The following is a 19,103-nucleotide window of genomic DNA, read 5'->3' on the forward strand; positions in this document are numbered from 1 at the left end:
AACGAAAATGTTAGCATGCTGTGTATTAATATTAATCTTAATATCTATAATATCTTAGATATTTCCACTGAATATGAATGGTTGCCTTTTATTTCCTTCTACAGGTGTAAGCCATGCAATGGGAGGAAGAGGAGGAATAAATAGAGGGAATATTAATTAAGTGATCTGTAAACTATAATAACACCTGTGAATAAGATTGGCAAATCTGTTTTAATATAATGATTGTCAAGTTGAGAAGTGTTTTGTATTTAAATAGGTATGCTCATTTCAACATTCTTTATTAATAAAATGTATTTCAATGTCAAAATTTGTCATTGTTTTCTTCATTTCATTTTGATGACTTTTCATTGCTCATCAGTCTAAGGACAGTTGTACCAGATTTTGGAGAGAGTCTGCCCAGAGCGAGTAGTAACAGCTCTTGCTGTTCTAGTTGGCACATCGATGTTATAGTATTGATCTAAATGAGAAAGAGAAATCATCTTTTAAATTAAAAAGCAGATAAAGCACTTGTTTGTGTTGATTATTGTATTTGAAGTCAGTATCACTTCAGTACCGAAATTGATTTCATTACTTCCTGCCAAAATATTTGTGTGATGGGATGATATTTCTGCATCCTTCAAGTAATATTAGATTCAACTCTCCTTTTTGAAAGAAGTATCTAAATTAAGTTAATTAATCTAAAAGGTGATTCGTTTGGCTTTTATCATTCTTAAAATAAATTTCTTTGGTATTCATATTATAGAATCAGGGAAAAATAATTTAAATAACTGGTCTTTCCAAGTAATATACTTCATTTAGTAAAACTGGGTCCCATGAATGTCTTGTACACCTTGTAGACTGTATTGATATGTGGGATCCTTAGTGCCGCTCATGATAGAAACAAGGTTTCTTCTAATCTCCTAACAGTGCCGTAGAACTGAATGGCACTCCCTTCCAGTTAAATGAGATTACTGCAGCAATCTCTCCCTTCACTTTGCATAAGCACTGACGTTTAGTCTCTTACTTGCAGTCATTATTGCCATTTCCACTTAAATTATGTTTGTTTCTACAAGTGATATAAACTTGGTAAGTTCACAGAATTCTTCCATCTTACTTACCTTTAGAAAAGGCATAGTAATCATAGCCGTCAGGTTTTCTAATGTTAGGCAGTGTTACTGCTGAGGTCACAACATTTGGAAACCCTCTCCACATTGCACTCACTTTGACTTCATTATGAAGGAAACCTGTAGGCAGAATTTGTAATCAAGGTTTGAAAGAGTTTGCAGCCTTAGAGCTACATAAGATCAGGTTTCAAGTTGGTTCTTTGCTATGACATTAACCGCTCAGTTTTAGGGCTGTCTTGAGGATTACAGATTTGTGTACTGTGTGTGTGTGTGTGTGTGTGTGTGTGTGTGTGTGTATTCATACACACACACACACACACACACACACACACACACACACTACTACTACTACTACTACAAAGGAAAAAAATTATTTTTGGTTATTACTCAGTAAGGCAAATGTATTTGTTTTACATCAGTAACTTTAAATTGTTAGTACTTTTTGACCAATAATCTCCTTCATGATCAGAATTCTTGATACAATTGAAAACATTACCCTTGTCTTGATAAACAACTCTCATGGGCAGCGAGTAATGGATTCTGAGGCTGTGTGTCTGGAAAGGGCCAACAGCACGCTCAAAGCGGCGCCTCCTGACCTGCGCTGCATCCCCATACACTGAGTAGTTTATAGCAGGCCTCCGTCCAGTGCACTTCCTCGTGGGCTCATGTTTATAAGTGTATTGCTGAATGTTGCCACCTGTTAATATTTGGAAAAAAATCACATAGCAAAACTCAAGTTGATCAACACAGAAAGGAATGGCTTAGAGTTGCCTTTTCATTTTTGGTTTTCACATACACACACACAGACTTTTAATAATAGCTATTGTAATTGAATAGTTAACTGAAAAAATTATTCTTGAAATACAGTAATTACTAAGATCTGAAATGTGTATTGAACAAATGAATCCAATAAATTGCCTAACACAAATTCAATGTTAACATTTATCTGACCCCCGTGTGTTCTATAATTCACATTGCAGGAGATATAAATAATTCTTATGTCCTGTAATATTTCTAGCAATAAAATATCAAAGAGTTCTTAAAAGGCAGTGTCATGTTGACAATTGTGTGATACATACCTCTCTTGAAAAAGTACACAGATTCAGGCCTGTCCTTGTACTTGGCTACTGAAAGAGCTGCCACTATCTTGCCTGTTAGTCCCCCAAAGCCTTTGACAATTTGTTTAGGATATCCAGCGTCTTGTACATCATTGGTGAAACGCCAGTATTGAGAATCCTGATTGTTAAAAAGAGAAGATAATGTGAAAGGCTTTATAGGCAAGGTTGTGGAATTCATTCTCAGATTTAAGTGTAGGGAGAACACAATAACTTGGTAGAATTTGAATAAGCAGATGATAAATAGTATCAAACTGTTACTGATGAGAGAACAGTTCATTGTTGCCAAAATGAAGCTACAACTGAATTTTTTTTCCCCCAAGGATTATTTGTAGTACCTTAAAGAAGAAAGTTTTCCCTTCACAGTTGCATCTAGTGAAAACAGTGTCAATAGGGGAAGGAATACCCCAGACTTCTGTAATTCTTCGTGGTGGAGATGGTGGTCTGAATGGATTTAGCATCCAGAAATAATGACCTAAAAATTAAAGAAATGTGTCAACCTACAGGCTGAATGCTAAAATATGCACCATGGAAAATAATATAGTGATTATAAGGAAAAATGGATTTAATGTACTAAGCTCCTGGAAATAGAGTCAGGTCAAAAAAGAGAAAATTTGTGTATTTCTAAGATATTTCTTAAATCCAAAATTTAGCAAAAGAGATATTTTGAAATATTTTAGTTCCTATGTTTTAAGTTTTAAGTTAACTTTTGAGTGTTATTTCAAGACAATCTGTGAACACTAGGCTGGTCTTGAACTCACAGAGCTCCCACCTACCTCTAGGTCCTGAGAGTTAGAATTAATGGAAGTATACTACTACACCCCACCTTGATTTGTTTTGGGTTTGGTTTTGGTTTTTGGTGTTTTTTTTTGTTGTTGTTTTAGGTTTGTTTGTGTGTGTGTGTGTGTGTGTGTGTGTGTGTGTGTGTTTTATTTTTTTGTGTGGTTTGTTTTTGTTTGTTTTTTGTTTGTTTTGTTTTTTGGTATGTGTAGAAGTCACAGAGCAACTTATTAGAGTTGATTTTCTCCCATCATGTAGAGCTCAGAGATCAGGCTTGACAGTGGTAACTTCATCTATTGAGCCATCCCACCACCTCATTTTCAACTCTCTCTAAAAAGGTCTTTTTGCCTTTGTGACATAGCTCTCTGGGTGTCAGTGTTTTTACTTCCTAGAATTAGAGTTATATAACTTAATGGCTGCTATTATCTCTTGAACCTTTACTACATATGATTTTGTTTTGTTCATACTTAATGTATGTTCTAGGAAGACTAAAATATCAGTCCATGTGAAATCTTATCTACTTAATTCTATATTACTCTCAAACAAAAACACAACTTTTCTTACCTCACAATAGAGACACAATTGTAAGTCAGAGAGTGCAAATCTCTGTCATTTGCTAGTTTGAAATTGATAATTTGAAATCCTGTCACGCAAAGAAACTTTCCTTAATAAATCAAATACTTTGTTGTATTTATGGGCCTACATTAATCAATCCAATATTCTCATTTAGTATAGAATCAGTTTCCCTTTCAAAGGTACAATTCAAATTAACACCCTTGTGATTTTGTTCTCAGGAATGCCAACACAAAACAAGAAGCACATAAATATAGTCATAGCTCACCTCGAAATGCAACTAATGTCCCATTGTGCAAAGTAGTCAGTCCATCCACTGGTTTACCATTGCATAAATTGGTCTCATCTAAAACAAATCAAAAATTATTGCAGAACAGAATGGGGAAAGCAATTCACTGTTTTTAAATCCTGAGAGGATTCTGTTTCCTGGAAATGATAGGATTCCATAATTCCTCTGACCTTATGTGCTTCAGGAGTATTATGTAAAAGTAATAGTGAGGTGTAAGAGACCAGGGTACCCTGATCTACATGCACGTGAGGTATTTATTAGAAATTTGAACTGTTTTCTGTCACTGCCCTTTGGAGTTGATTTAGAAATTTTTTTTCCTTTGTGTTATATTTTCTAAAGTCCTAACATTATTTTGACATTCTGTACCCCATTTCTGCTTCCAACAGACATGTCTGAACTTTGCCAACATCAAATTTCTGATGCTAATTTGTACTAATGTCCTGAAGAGCAAGTATACTATGGTTACTCTTACTCTGCACACCTATAAGGAAGCTGTAATCAAACTTGCTAAGTACCCAAGTTAGAGTTCCAGATCATGGATCTCTATAGAGAGATACTACAACAGGAGAGTAACTGATTCTTAGTACCTGAAAGCATGGGATTGATGTTAATGCCGTGGTTGAGTGCGCCGGCCAAGTGATCAGTACCTGAAATAACGATGGGGGATAGCACAGGGGGCCTGGGAATCAGAGGCTTTTCTCCACCTCCATCTGCATCTTCATTATCTGGATTTACTTCAACTGTTTCTGAGTTTGGAGTTGGCTTAGGGCTGGCGGTGGTTGGCAGCACGACTTCTAAAGCAGCAGTATTTAATTCAGGCATTGCTGAAGTTGTCTTTAGAGGAGATGGTGTTGTTTTTGGTTTTCTCGCTTTTGTTGTCTTTGGCTTTTTGGTAGATGTGGGCTTCTTTGGTGCTTTGGATGGCTTTTTGGTAGAAGCAGGCTTCTTGGGTGCTTTGGTTGGTTTCTGGGGTTTTAGAGTTGTCTTAGGCTCATCAGAGTCATCAGGGGTTGTTTCTTCAGGGTTTTTTGGAGTCTCTTCAGTTGGAGCAGTTACTTTGATTTTGAGAGTTGTTGCTTCTAGAGTAGAAATTTGGGGTGATGTGGTATCTTGAGATGCAGATGTTACTTGTGTGGTGGTACTTGCTTCTGATTTGGTAGTCTCTTCTGGTATAATTGTTGTCCCTTTAGGGGCAACAGTTGTAGTTTGGGGTGTGTTTTTTTCTGTTGTCTTATCTTTAGCTGCTGTAGTAATTTCAGGTTCACTTTCCTTGGGAGTCTTAGTTGGTGGGACAGTGGGTTCCTTGGGACTATTTTCAAGAGCCTTTGGTGTGGGTGCTTCAGAAAACTCAGGAGTTACTTCAGCAGAGGTCTTGGGAGTTGTGGGTGCAGGCTCTTTGGGGGTCGTGGGAGCTGGTTCCTTAGGGGTGGTGGCTTCAGGCTCCTTCGGGGTCGTGGGAGCTGGTTCCTTAGGGGTGGTGGCTTCAGGCTCCTTGGGGGTCGTGGGAGCTGGTTCCTTAGGGGTGGTTGCTTCGGGCTTCTTGGGGGTCGTGGGAGCTGGTTCCTTGGGGGTTGTGGGAGCTGGTTCCTTGGGAGTGGTGGCTTCAGGCTCCTTGGGGGTCGTGGGAGCTGGTTCCTTGGGAGTGGTGGCTTCAGGCTCCTTGGGGGTCGTGGGAGCTGGTTCCTTGGGAGTGGTGGCTTCAGGATCCTTAGGAGTCATGGGAGATGGTTCCTTGGGAGTGGTGGCTTCAGTGTCCTTGGGGGTCATGGGAGCTGGTTCTTTAGGGGTGGTGGGTTCAGACTCCTTGGGGGTTGTGGGAGCTGGTTCCTTAGGGGTCGTGGGTTCAGGCTCCTTGGGGGTTGTGGGAGCTGGTTCCTTGGGAGTGGTGGCTTCAGTTTCCTTAGGGGTCGTGGGTTCAAGCTTCTTAGGGGTCGTGGGAGCTGGTTCCTTGGGAGTGGTGGGTTCAGGCTCCTTAGGGGTGGTAGATTCAGGCTCCTTAAGGGTCGTGGGAGCTGGTTCCTTGGGAGTGGTGGGTTCAGGCTCCTTAGGGGTGGTAGATTCAGGCTCCTTAAGGGTCGTGGGAGCTGGTTCCTTGGGAGTGGTGGGTTCAGGCTCCTTAGGGGTGGTGGGTTCAGGCTTCTTAGGGGTAGTGGGTTCAGGCTTTTTGGGAGTGGTAGGAGCAGGTTCCTTGGTTGTAGTTACAGGCTTCTTGGTAGTAGTAGGAGCCGGTTCCTTTGTAGTAGTGGGTGCTGACTCCTTGGTGGTAGTGGGAGCTGAGTTCTTGGAGGTGGTAGGAGTAGGAACATCAGATGTGGGTGCAACATCTTTATTTTCTGCACTGCGTATCTCTTTAGCTGAAGTAGTTTTCTCTTTTTTACTGGCGGAAGTCTGTTTATTTGTTGCAGTAGTCTCCTTCATTTCAACTGTTGTCTCTTTATTGGAAGTTGAAGATGCCTCTTTGGGTGTCTCAGAATTAGGTGCAGGACTGAGTTTAGCACTTGCCGGCTTTGCTGCTGTAGTCTTGGGATTGTCAGGAGTTGGGGTGGGCTTGGGTTCACCATTATCCAGTCCACTTCCAGCTTCATCTACACCTGGTGGTTCTGGATTAGGTTCCTTTTTAGGGGTGTTTTTCTTGTTATCTTTTACTAGAGAAGAAAACAAAAATTGTTATTTTGAATATTTTTTCTCCCTTTTACAGTAACATAAAAATCATAGTCCTATCATTGACTAGCTATGTATCTGTAGGCAAATTGTTAATCTTTAACATGCCTTAATATGTGGTAAAAAGTTAAGATTTTCTATCTTTGGAGACTTTTTATTGAGTAAATGAGGTGTGTGGATAAACCACAAATGAAACCCTAAATATAAATATGTGGAAGATGGCTTGAAGTCAGCAAAGTGATCAGTAGTTTGAATCCATCTCTATGTTAATTTCTTTACCCCTCACTTGGTCCACTATGCCATTCACCCCCATTCCTTGTTGTTCAGTGTTGTCTCTTCTTCCTGGAAACTTGATTTCAAACTCTTGTAGTTTCTTTACACTAACTCCTACAAAGGCATCTACAACTGACTGAGGATTTGGTTCCATTCTTTCCAAAGGTCTCTGTTGAACCTAGTTGCCATACACATAGGGCTATTGACTGCTCCTTTTCAGCTGCACAGCTAAACTCTATAGTCCCAGAAGACATGGGCAATTAGGATGCCGAGGCAATAGACTGTGCTTAAGATTCTCCATAGTGGCTACCTCTTAGGGGAGCTAAGCCAAAAGCATTTCACTGATATGACATCTGTTTAGCAAACTTGTATTGCACTTCCATTCTGAGCAGGGTTCTTTGAATGACTTGAAGTGAGAATAGCTGGCTATGAAGCTAGAGAAGGTTATAGAGAAACTGCAGCCACCCAGGGAAATGTTCCTCAGAATTCCAGTACTTTCTAGAGAAAGAATATATTTTCAAATTTTGGGAAATACAAAGAACAGATCAGGTAGAATGTCTTCTCAGAAAATAATAACCTGTTCTTTAACTTGCAAAGAGAAGTGAGGCACATGATTTTTGTTTAGAGGATAGGAAAAATAATAGCGATATACAACAGGAATAATAATCTCACCTTTCCCTGGAGGTATAAGAGAATGTCAAGGACTAAGTAATGTTGGCCAATGCTGAGTTTTTGTTAAGTAAAACCATAGAAGGGAAAACAAGCAGGTAAAACCGTAGAAGGGAAAACAAGCAGGGGACAGAGAGGAACTGGAAGGACACAGTGATCAGCTGGACAAGAATTGCGACAGATTGCCACAAACTATTGTCTCTGATACTAGCTTGTGCTTCCAGTCACTACTACAGCATCTTCCGATCCCTTGCTGTAAAGGGTGCTTACCACTGAGTCACTGTAAGATGTCTTCATGATGTACTTTTTAAACTGAGTGTTTCCATAGTTACATGCTCCCCAAATACTGAGATCTCAAACCATTCTACCAACACACATTACTTTTTGAAAGATTATTGTTTAACATGGCATTGATAGAGTCTTTGATCTTTATCAATGCTCAAACCTTTTGGGTTCTTCTGTAATTCTCTATTAGCTGAATTTTTGGAAGACTTGATTTTCCGAATAGTTGAAGAGGAAGAGGAAGAGGAGGAGGACTCTTGATTTTCAGAAACAGAGTGTTCTATAAATCAAATAAAAAGTTTGATCACAAAACAAAGTAAAAAGAGCTGCCGGTCCACATATAACAAGAAAAGCTGGCAACTGGTCTTCGAGAGCTGTGGTCTGCTGTCGTCCTATGGGTAATGCAACAACTCACTTTGTAAAGCTATCAACCAAAAAAAGCAAGGCATCTGAGTTGATCAAATATGCTAACAATATAACTTTCTCCTGATTTTCCCATGCCTGCTAAAAGTTACACAATCTAATTATTTTTTTTTTAAGAGAAATCATGTTTTCATTTTTTTACAGTGATCTTTGCCTCTGTTGATAAAGGGTTTGGTAAATAAGGGCTATAAATATCCAAGGGTTAATATTTTTGTTTAAATATTAATGTAAATCAAGTAAACAAAAAAAGTATGATTAGCCCTTCATGACTCAAATGATTGCCCTCTGAGGATATTCATATGAATAGTCCACCTACAGGTTATTTCAGTTCAGAAATCTCCTGTAGTGATGTCTGTCATCTTCCTACCTTCTGTTATTTCCTCTGATTCTACAACTTTCTTAGTCTTCTTTTTTGGTGATTTGGGAGAGCGTTTGGTAGTTGATTTGATGTTGTGAGATGCTCCTGGAGGCGGAGGTGCAGTCTTTGGAGGTTGTGATGTGGGATTATGCACTGAGGCCAAGCAAGACAGGTTGTTAAAATCCAGTTTAGATTCATCAGCAGTGCTAACTGAAAGGCATGGACACATGTGGCTTCGAGAGGAAATGCTGCTAAAAGTCAGTACGGGACAGCTGTAGCCCAATAATTCTGAGGACACATTGCTATAAAATAGAGATTCTCAAACTGGGGAGATTGTGGTAGAATGCAGTCTCAGGGATCGATGCTCTAAATGTTAGTCATGCTTCTCTGGGTGCCTACATTTTTGACCTTGGAATACAGGCTGAACTATCATCTGTAAAGTGAGGGAATCCCTGGGAATCAGAAGAAAGAAGAGGGACTTGAAAGAGAAGAAAACAGCAGTTGAAATAGGGAAGACAAGAGTTACACACAGCCACCACTCCCACCATCTCTTCAGAACTCCTCGTTTCCAGGAACTGGGCACTGCACCTCGCCCTCTTTCTCCTCCCCCCCTTTAACAAAATGCCAAATTGAATAACAGTTCTGCCAGGTATTCGTTAGTGATTGTGGCCAAAACAGATAAGCTTTCCGGCTTCTCTCTACCCATTTGGGAGGCAACTGGGTTGATATGACTCCTGTCGGTTCACAAAATGCTACAATTTTTAGATAGATCCTAATAACCAGTGACTAGCAGTCCTGAAACAACTTGGCAGTTTCCATAGTTTTTAATGAAGTCTTAAGCTCTGGATAGTTTTCAGTTGGGAGCCTGACTGTCTTCCTGAAATTTGTGAATTGAGTTGCCTTGCATTGCCTCCATTCTTTCCACTTCCTGTCTAAACCTCAGGTGTACTTCAGAAGTATGGAACACTCTGTGTATTTAAAATGTTCTGTTGGTGTCTTCATTCAATCTTCTCCCTATCCATCTGCCAAAATAACTGTTTGGGGGATTGGGGAGTTAGGGTGTTGCTTTGTTTGGTTTCCTTTGGTTTTAGCTTGTCTCTTAGCCAAAATAATTATCAAGGTATTGAGTAAATATATATATCCCCATCACGATCCCTTCTGAAAGCTGCAGGAGTGCTGAGCTCGGGGTTTTGAAATAAGGGTGTTGTCTCCAGTACTTTTAGAATACTTCCTGTAAAAATATTGAACAGTTAAGAAAGAGCCCTCAGCTCTGCTGATTGAGTTTCCACCACTAAATAGAGAAGAGCACAGCCAACAAAAACCATAATCAAATTATTCAAGTAATTGTTCTCAATTTTACCTCCACATATGTTCACATTTTGACAAAGGATGGTTAAGAACAAATATGGAAAAGAAAGTATCCCATTATTTTATCTTGTAAAAGGAGCAAGGATGGGCTGTTGTTCCACTGTGAGAGTATTCCTTCGTGTTTAATGGCCAGAAAAGGTTTTTAAGTGAGGCTGACCCCTTTTATTGACTTTGTCCCATATCAACTTTTGTGTAGAGACTGCTGAAGGGACTGTAGGGATGGGAAGGAACAAAAAATTAATTGAGGTACCAACTCAATTTAGACAGCAGGCCTTAGGGACAGTTGGTTTTGTGGTGGAGTACCACTAGGTGGGGACAAGTTTTAAACTGTAAAAGAAGCATCTTGGAAGATAAAAGTGTGAACACTCGGCCTGTGCCCTCCCCTCCACCCACCCCCACCCCACCATTGTGAGGCTCCAGTTAAAGGTGCTTTTCTTTGTCTTTGTGAAACAATATTATTGTGAAACAGCTCATACATTAGTAAAATCAAGACCTTAGATGTGGGCTAGACATCACTGAAGCCAAGGTATGTACCCTACTAGAATGGCTGTACTAAGCAGCACTGGCTGGCGCCTTGGTTCTTACCTTCTTCACAGAAACTCTCATAATCGTCACAGCACTTGCCAAACTCTTTACACTGGGAGTCACAGTCGCACTCCCTCCCTCGTGCGAAGGACTCGAAACATCGGCCTTTGCAGGAGAGTTCTGCCCAGAGCAAAACAGGCAAAGTGGATTATTAGTCACAAAGCAATACTTACATATCCTGTAGCATTTCTCATCTGATAGATGACTGGAGTCTCAAGGGTGCACTTCTAAGTCTCATATTTGGAATATGGAGTACACGCATCATCCAGTATTAAAAATTAAATTTAAAAGGATGATGTCCAGACAGAGAGCCTAAGTCAGGGAAGAAATCTGATGAGTTGGGGCATCATTCTTTTCCTTGTAAAATATCAAGAGACCCCCTGATGCTGCCTGAGTCCTTTACATGTGTAGACACAAGAGGAAACTTGGAACTATCTATATAGCAAACTGCCCTTCATACAAGGTCCTTCATCCTCCCCTCACACCTCCGACACCGTTTCTTTGTAATAGACTCTGTAGTCATTAAATCCCCCTATCTTATAACATTATATCCCAAGAAACTAGTTGAACAGGCCATTGTCCAGGCCAAAAAAAAAAAAAAAAACATTTACAATACAGACACTGCTAAAATGACAAACTGGGTAGGGAATGAGATTGAAAGGTTTCAGTTAATGCCATGATGTAGACTATGACACAAGGCCTTCTTGTTCCAGAAAAAAAAAAAAAACCTTGGTGGGAGCTACGATAACTTAGTCAAGGCCTGCTTGAAACACTTTACCCAGCACACAAACTTACAGCACCTCCACATGAAAATTCTAATGCAAATATAACTTTTACAGATTTTTATAATTTTCATAAATTGAATATTAAATTGCTCTCATCTATTACAAGAAATGGCCCAAACAGTGCTCAATTAAAATACCACTCATAATTCAGAACTTTGGGACTTTGAAAGTCATGATTTAACCCTGCTATTTGTTTGATCTTTAAAATATCCTCCTCAGGTAATTTAGAAACACATTTACTACCCAAATTTTAAATAGCATATGTATGTGTTCTGTGCCTATTTATCCTTTCGATGAAACTATCTGAAAGGCTCGATATCTAAGCAATCAAAACGCAACTGTTAATGAAGAAGGATGCCTTCCCTTTTACTTGATGTCTACCACATCAAATAATTAAGCCTCTACCTAAGTCCTTTTACACGCAAGCAGTGGACACAAATGTGCAAATGCCAAGTGCCCAGGTTTCTGTTCACGACCCCGGAAATCAAAAGCTTTGAAACCATCCTCAGGTACAGTGTACTTCAACATTTAAGCAAGTGAAGGAAAAGGCATTTAGACAGAGGAGGTGGGAAGGAGAAACAGAGCCGCAAAGGGTGCCAAAGCAGGTTCAGAACAGCAGAACAGTGGGCTTGACAGATGACGCCCAGCTCTCAGAACGTACCTGTGGTGCAGACTCTCTTGAAATCAGGACAGCACTCCATGTAGTGTTGACAGTTATAATCACAGTTGCAGGTGGCATCTCTAGAATACCCTTCCCCACATCTCCCTGCACAGCTTGATAAATCTAAAATTATACAATACTAGGGTAAACACGGCCAAAAACACTTAGAAAGGGGGAATCTATTAAGGAGGACAGAGCCACCTGAGAGGGAGAGCCTTACCCACTGGGCAATGCCAGGAATACTGTGCAGTGATGGACCTAGCTGCTATTTGGGTAAGCCTGTATGTGGCTTTAGTCATGTCATTTCATTCTTCACTAGATTGGGATGATAAATACACCTCTGAAAGTCAGGCTAAGTAATGCTTGCATGAGGAGTGATAATACTGGGACAAAGGTGGCCATTACAGCTGCAGATGGCAGCTCTTGTGATTACTAGTGGTTGTTTTTTGAGCAGCCCTATGCCAGGCACTGGGCCATACATTGTCTCCAAAGCTTAGGAAAATGTCTCTAGGAAAGTATTACTAGCCCTATCTAAGTCACAGGCCAGGTGGTGGTAGCACACATGTCTTTAATTCTAGCACTTGGGAGGCAAAGGCAAGAGGAACTCTTGAGTTTAAGGCCAGGCTGGTCTACGAGAGAGTTCCAGGACAGCTAAGACTATAGAGAAATCCTGTCTCAAAAAAACCAAAAGAAAAAAAGAAAAGACAAATTTTAATAACTTGCCCAATGACACACAGCTAGTCACTGTATGTAAATGTGTGTGTGTATATATATAATTGATCAACTAATATATATATATGTATGTATATATATATATATATATTCATTATCTGTACAACCCCTTTACTCTTATAAATGCCCTGATTTGGGATAATCAATTGTATAATCATCCTAAACAAATAACCCATTTCAAATTCAACCTCCTTTGTGTGAATTTGAAGCATGCACCTTCTCCACTGACTGCATTGCCTCTCACTCTCAGTGTTGAATTTAGAGCAGGCTGGTTAGACAAGGACAGACTCTTCTGGGTGTTCTCTGTCAGTAGGAATAAGAGAGAACTCTTGAAATCTGATCTGGGTGTGGATATAAAGGTCATGCATGAACTGAGTGTTTGTGGACAAAAAAAACAATGATAGTGCAAAATAAGTAGCCTTACATATTTCTAAACACAGTTTGGCAGATAACATTGCAAGATCCTCCCCAAGAGATAATAGTATGAATGTAGCAATGAAATCCCCTTCTGGAAAGTTCTAATTTGTAGAGGAATATTGAAATACACTGAAAAAAAAAAAATCTCAAGAGAATCCAGGAAAGTTTGTTTTAATACATATATAAACAATAAAGAGTAGGATAATGGTTGCTTACATACATATGTGCACAGTACATACAAAATGCATATATAGTGTATGTTTATAAATACATATATATAAGGAAAGAAATGAAAAGAGGTTGAGAAGGCAAGACAAGCAGACAAAACAACATCAAAAGACTATTCATTTACACTTAGCATATTTCTAGAACAAATGCACTTATTTTTATAAATGGTCTATTATAGCCTTATGTTTATTGCAATTTATTTAAACCACTAGTGTGCTGGGAGGGTGGGGGGTACATGTATATGTGTGTGTGCACATGTGGAGGCCAGAGGTTGGTGCCAGGTTTCCTCTAACACTTTCCGCCTTATTTTCTTGGCTAGCATGTCTCATTGAGCCTGTAGCTGGCCACGGGAGCTAGTCTGCTTGGCCTGTGAGTACCAAGGTCAGCCTATCTCGACTCCCAGAGCTGGAGTTGCAGGCATGTACTGCTGCATCTAGCTTTTCACATGGGTGCTGGGAATCTGTAAGCACGTTCTCATGCTGTACATCTGATAGCTTACCAGAAGCATCATCTCCCAGTCCCACTGATTATAAGTTTGTTTATTTAAAAAAGAACTTTCAGTAGATAAGTAGAAAGAAAACGGATGGCTTGGGAGGTACCCAGTATTTCGAGTCTTAATGCCAAATGAGAAAACAGAAGGGTCTGAGACTGGGAGTGTGGCCGTCATTCCTCACTCAGCATTTATATTTGGTTCCTGTGTTTCTCCACCTTATCTTATCTGGATGACTCTGAAACCATGCCCAAGCAAGCAGTCATCCCTCATGTTCAGGTTCAATGAGAATTTTAGACATTTTACCAGAAATGGTTATTTTAAAAATAAAACTTCACTGTAATAATTATGGATATTGATTTTTTCTTCACTCACGCTGTGTATTTTGAAAAAAAAAGCTAAAGTTACATATTGTTATGACTAATCAACTTAAATTTCATGCTGTGTACTGTCTACCATGGCTGTGCTGAGTGCACACCAAGGCAGGAGGAACATGCTACCCACCTAGGACTGATTCTGAAGGCCTTAACTCTGCAATGTTATAAAGAAATGGCACTCAGGTCTGTACAAGCCCATAATGGGATGAATAGTCCCTGTAAGGAAGAGAGAGCACTTAAGGCTAATAAAATCCATTTGAAACACTGTAAATGTGCATTATAATATGCTATCTGTGTTCACGTGATGGATAATAAAGTAAGTTATTTATAATGATTCAGTTGATGTAAAAGTTTGGTTAAATTTGTCGGCATACCATCAAATGTTATTTGAATATTGCATTTCTCATTTCTTTTGATGGTGTTGTGTAGCTCCAGCAGAGTTCTGTTATTTTTTTTTTTAATTTGAGGAAAAACTGAATGGGCAGAGTAGGGACATTGCTTTCTGTCAAAGCTCAAAATTCCTTTAAAGCTCTCACAGTGCCAGAGGGAAAGGCTAGAATTCCAAAACACACAAATGTACTGCGTGTGTTTCAACTTTAGGGTTGCAAATTGTTAAACTCAAGCAAATGTATATGTTTCTGAATATATTTTCTTGTTGTCATAAAAACCAATCCAGGTGTTTAACAGCAGTGGTTGGATAGAAGCATTTTTGATGGGTAAGTTACCTTGAGATGAAACTTGTTGAATCAAGAGGGTAGGAAGCAGCAGCAACACGCAGATGGGAAGTATTTTCCACTGCATGGCTGTACTCGGATACAACACTCGGATGCCTGAAATAAAAATGAAAGCATCAGAAACCTGCTCTTTAATATCACCACCACATAATGTGTGTGACATGCATAGCGTTCAGAAACTTCCCAAACCTAACTCAGAAATAAAACACTCCATTCCTAAAACAAAACGTATGAGCCATCAGCTTGAATTCCTGAGAAAGTACTTGGTTGTCCTGTTTAATATGCTTTAGAACAAGCCCCCTCAATTGAATTACCAACCACTATAATACCCCAGAATAATAGCAGAAAATAGGGTTATTTTTACTCTGTTGGAGGAGTAGTCTGTACTTAACAGTGCAAGACTTAAATCATGTCCTGGAGAGAGAATAACCAGCTTCAATAAAACTGAGATTAGCAATAGCAGTGGAGCAGTTCGTCCAACTCTCTTAATTCAATATAAATTCATAGGCTTCCAACAGGTATCTCACACAATTATGATTCTTTTCAAAACCTTCCAACTTCAAACACATTTAATGAAGACATACTTAGTGCTACAAAAATCATGTTAACTTTAACACTTACCTGTAAAAGGAGAGATGAATTTCTTCAGTGTTGCTGGAAGTCTTATATACCAGTGCAAATGGATTGGGATGACCCAATGAGTCCAAAGGTTAGGCAAAATCAACAGTGACAAGCTATGAAATCAAGCTTCCCTCATTTGCTGGCCAAGGGCCCAGACGACTAGACTTAGGCAACATCTGGAAAACACTCCCATTAAGAAAAATGACTACTACAAAATAAAGTTAGATTTATTGGCCAAAACACATTTCTAATTTCTAAGTGAAGTGAACAAATTGTTCAGAGATGGTAAAACACTCTGGCAGCCTTTAACTGGTGTAAAGAAACAGCTCTAAAATGCCCAGGCTGGTACCATGACTCCCTTTCTTGCCAGTTAAATCCAGTAAAGGTGTTTCAGAGACATCTCTGATGTAAGCTTGGGATGAAAAGATCATGATCTTATACCAATAATGTAACATCCTCCTCTGCCTTCTCTTCCTTCTTTGAATTCTTATTTTTGTGGAACACAGGAAATACACACTCAGTTCACTGTAAGGTAAAATACCCACGCTGTGGGTTTTCAGGCTTCATTACCATGAAAAAGCTTGCATTAAAAACACTATTGAAAACCTGGCCCAGTGGCATCTACCTGTCTGTAGTCCCATCTCTCTGGAGGCTGAGGAAAGGATCACAGCATAGGGATTGGGGACCAGACTGCACATCACAGTTCCATTCTACCCCAAAAATAATAAATAAATAAAGAAACATAAACTGAAAACTGTACTGAGTTTACCATGGTGCAACACTGCTAGTGTTTAGAAGATGTCTCTTATGCTCCTAGTGTAGTTCCCCTGCCACAAGAAATGTAAACCATCTGCCTTTCAGCTCAGCAGGAAGTTTTATGCCACTTTCATGTGTAATGTTCTTGTTCAAATCTCGCCTAAGTTCTCATCTATGTTTCAGCACCTTCCAAAATCTTGCCCAAGTTACACCTACAATTATAGTCAATAAATGTACTGTATTTTATTGGTATTATCTATCCATTTGTCTCTGAACACCACCAAGCATGGATTTCCTTAAGAATATATCTTAATTATACTGCCAATGTACAGTCAGTCTAGTGCTTTACCAAGATTGTGTGCACAAAATGTGTTTGGTGAAGCAAACTGTTCTAGCCTGGATTTTGCCATGCATTGTATATTTAGTAGGTACTGCATTTAGTTATCACACAATGACTTTAAGTAGAAATATCGTCTACATTTTATAAATTAGAAGATAAAAACGACGAATGAAGAATGTATGACCATCCTCACAACACAGGACTTTGCATTCAAGTTCCATCCTGTTTCTATCATATCCCACTCGAGTAAACACATCGCCTCACTATATAGCCACTGTATTATAGTTTAATCCTTCATATTTATATATGCTTTCTTCTCAGATGAATATCTAAAGACAATATAGAGGCTGTCTGCCCAGCTCTTGGTAATCATCCCCTGGCACCACCTCACAATCCACAGAGTGATTTCCCTTTAGACAGCCTGGCTGCATCAGTCACTGCTGAAATAGCTGGAAGGAGGAAGTGGAAGTATGTTGGATCAGTGTTTCTTTCTCATGGAGATGTGAAGTTAGAATGCAGAGATTACTAGTCTTTCTGCCGAGACAGATCTGTGATGCGTGGATTTCTGCTCATGTTCTAAAGGAAGTTCTTCAGACAAAAACAATGCAAGTAAGTGGCGAAGCTACAGGGAAAGATTTCCAGAAGCCTTCTAGTTCATGGATACATCTTGTTCTTTAGACTCAACATCTTGTTATATATATTTATGGTGAATTTCTCTTCTGGAGATGAGGCTACAGAAGTGTCTTGCTACTTTAAGGCATATTATGAACATAAAAGGTCTTGTTGGGTTGACTTGAACTGAAATACCTTGCTTCTTAGACTTACCAAAGTCAAAAAAAGGAAGTGAGACTAAGGTCTATATTATACTCTAATATGTACCTTTTAAACTATCTGTACTATTATCCTCCTTCTTTAAATGAATCGGATAGTGGCAGTAAATCACATTTGGAGGCGGGGGGTGTTGTGCCTGCGCACACACAAGAAGGCTCACTCCCTCCTCCTTCCCTTGAGACAGGTCTCTCATTGCACCCGGAGCTTGGCTGTAGGCCAGCAAGTCCCAAAGACTCTTCTCTTTCTGGTACCTATAGAACCAGGGCTACAGGTTTATAGATGATCAAGCCCAGATTTTTTGTGGGCACTGGCAGTTTGAACTTGGGGCCTTATGCTTATATATTAAATGTTACTCATTGAGCTTATGTTTATATGGCAAACGTCCTTACCCATTGAGTTATCTCTCTAGCTCTAGTAAATGATGTTTTAAAATTAATTGAATAATTTGTACTTGTTCTTAAGTTCAAGTTCTAAACTTCCCAGGCTGACAAAGAAAGCATGAATACACACATATGCATAACCAGTGTAAACTATAACTTTAAACGTATCCATTAATGTGTTGTTTTTGGCACCTTAATTTTCCATATGTGTCAAAAATGGAACACTATTAAATGCCAAGATTAAATTTACCCAGCTCTATTTACCTTCAATTCGACAATTTTACTGGATAACGAGGCTATCTAGGTTAAGTTCACCCTTGGAATAGAGAAACATTTCTATTCTTCAGGGTTTGGCACACTTACTATCTTTGTTACATAGCAATGGTCCTATTGCTTTTTAAGTTTATCCTTTGAGATATCATTCCTCATTAAAAGCATGTTGTTAATGTTCATTTCAATCTCATTTAACTGGAATACAAGTTACCTCAGGATTGGGTTGTGATGTGGAGTACTGGGAACAGGGGAGTCAAGAGCAATGGAGAGGATGTATATGATACTGAATCATGTCTCATCTCAAGGGCTGTGTCCGTATGAGAACCCCTTCTGAGCATCGCTTTCTACTGGCTTCTCTGTTAAATCGTCTATTCTGTCTGTTAGGCCTCCATCCCTGCTGTTAGCTGTCACCTTGCCCTGTAGTCAGCCTGTCTATGCCTCATGGCTTCCCTCCACCTTTCCACAACTTTGATGTTCTTTCTTTTAGCAGCAGCCCAGGAAAATGTGAAACCTGCCAGGGGGAAACTACAGAAGCCAGCTTGTTCTTCACTGCTGCCGTTTGCATATGATCAGTGTCTACTTAGGTGAAATAGCTCATTCCGCCCAGATGGAATAGAAATCCACATGTTGGGACTACTTCTATACTTTCTATTCAAAGCACCATCACACACTAGAAAGGAGTGTGTGTGTGTGTGTGTGTGTGTGTGTGTGTGTGTGTGTGTGTGTGTGCATGTGCGTGCATGTGTGTGTGTGCACATAAACACACATGTATATTTTCCTGGATATTTGACCAAAACTCTAAGCAGTAAGCATTAGCTCAGTAAAAGTGTTTGGAGATCACTTTCTCAACCCTTTCCATCGTTTCTAGCTGTACCTTTAGAGATTATACCTCAGCTGCCCATTCAGGTAGGTGTGACCTGACAGCTGTGTTTACTTTGATGAAACACCAATAGGAATGATTTGCACAATTTCCATCTGTTTCCTAACAAGAAACTGCCT

General features: G+C 39.5%; 2 protein-coding genes across 7 annotated transcripts in view; one reads left to right on the plus strand and one right to left on the minus strand.

Moving 5' to 3' along the window:
• Positions 1-307, plus strand: part of Tpr (translocated promoter region, nuclear basket protein) — a 56,425-nt gene extending 56,118 nt beyond the window's left edge. Inside the window, exon 52 of the mRNA XM_051185943.1 lies at positions 105-307. Coding sequence (XP_051041900.1) covers positions 105-160 — 56 coding nt within the window. The 3' untranslated portion in view covers positions 161-307. The remainder of the gene's footprint in view (positions 1-104) is intronic.
• On the minus strand, positions 263-15,670 carry Prg4 (proteoglycan 4). Of its 6 annotated transcripts, none has more exons than XM_051185945.1 (13): positions 15,525-15,670; positions 14,895-14,999; positions 11,926-12,048; positions 10,480-10,599; positions 8,536-8,679; positions 7,909-8,025; positions 4,508-6,505; positions 3,840-3,917; positions 2,557-2,693; positions 2,183-2,339; positions 1,600-1,800; positions 1,098-1,223; positions 263-457 (listed from the first exon to the last, which is right to left on the minus strand). In XM_051185945.1, exons 2-13 carry the CDS (start codon positions 14,968-14,970, stop codon positions 360-362), a joined length of 3,375 nt encoding a protein of 1,124 aa, XP_051041902.1. In that variant the 5' UTR covers positions 14,971-14,999; positions 15,525-15,670; the 3' UTR covers positions 263-359. The 6 variants fall into 6 exon arrangements, with proteins under 6 accessions (XP_051041902.1, XP_051041901.1, XP_051041905.1 ...); XM_051185944.1 differs by having other exon boundaries at positions 4,448-6,505; positions 15,525-15,666; XM_051185948.1 differs by lacking the exon at positions 11,926-12,048 and having other exon boundaries at positions 4,448-6,505.
• Positions 15,671-19,103: the final 3,433 nt, after the last annotated feature.

Source organism: Phodopus roborovskii, unplaced genomic scaffold, assembly GCF_943737965.1.
Source record: "Phodopus roborovskii unplaced genomic scaffold, PHOROB, whole genome shotgun sequence".
In the NCBI taxonomy this organism is placed as follows: domain Eukaryota; kingdom Metazoa; phylum Chordata; class Mammalia; order Rodentia; family Cricetidae; genus Phodopus; species Phodopus roborovskii.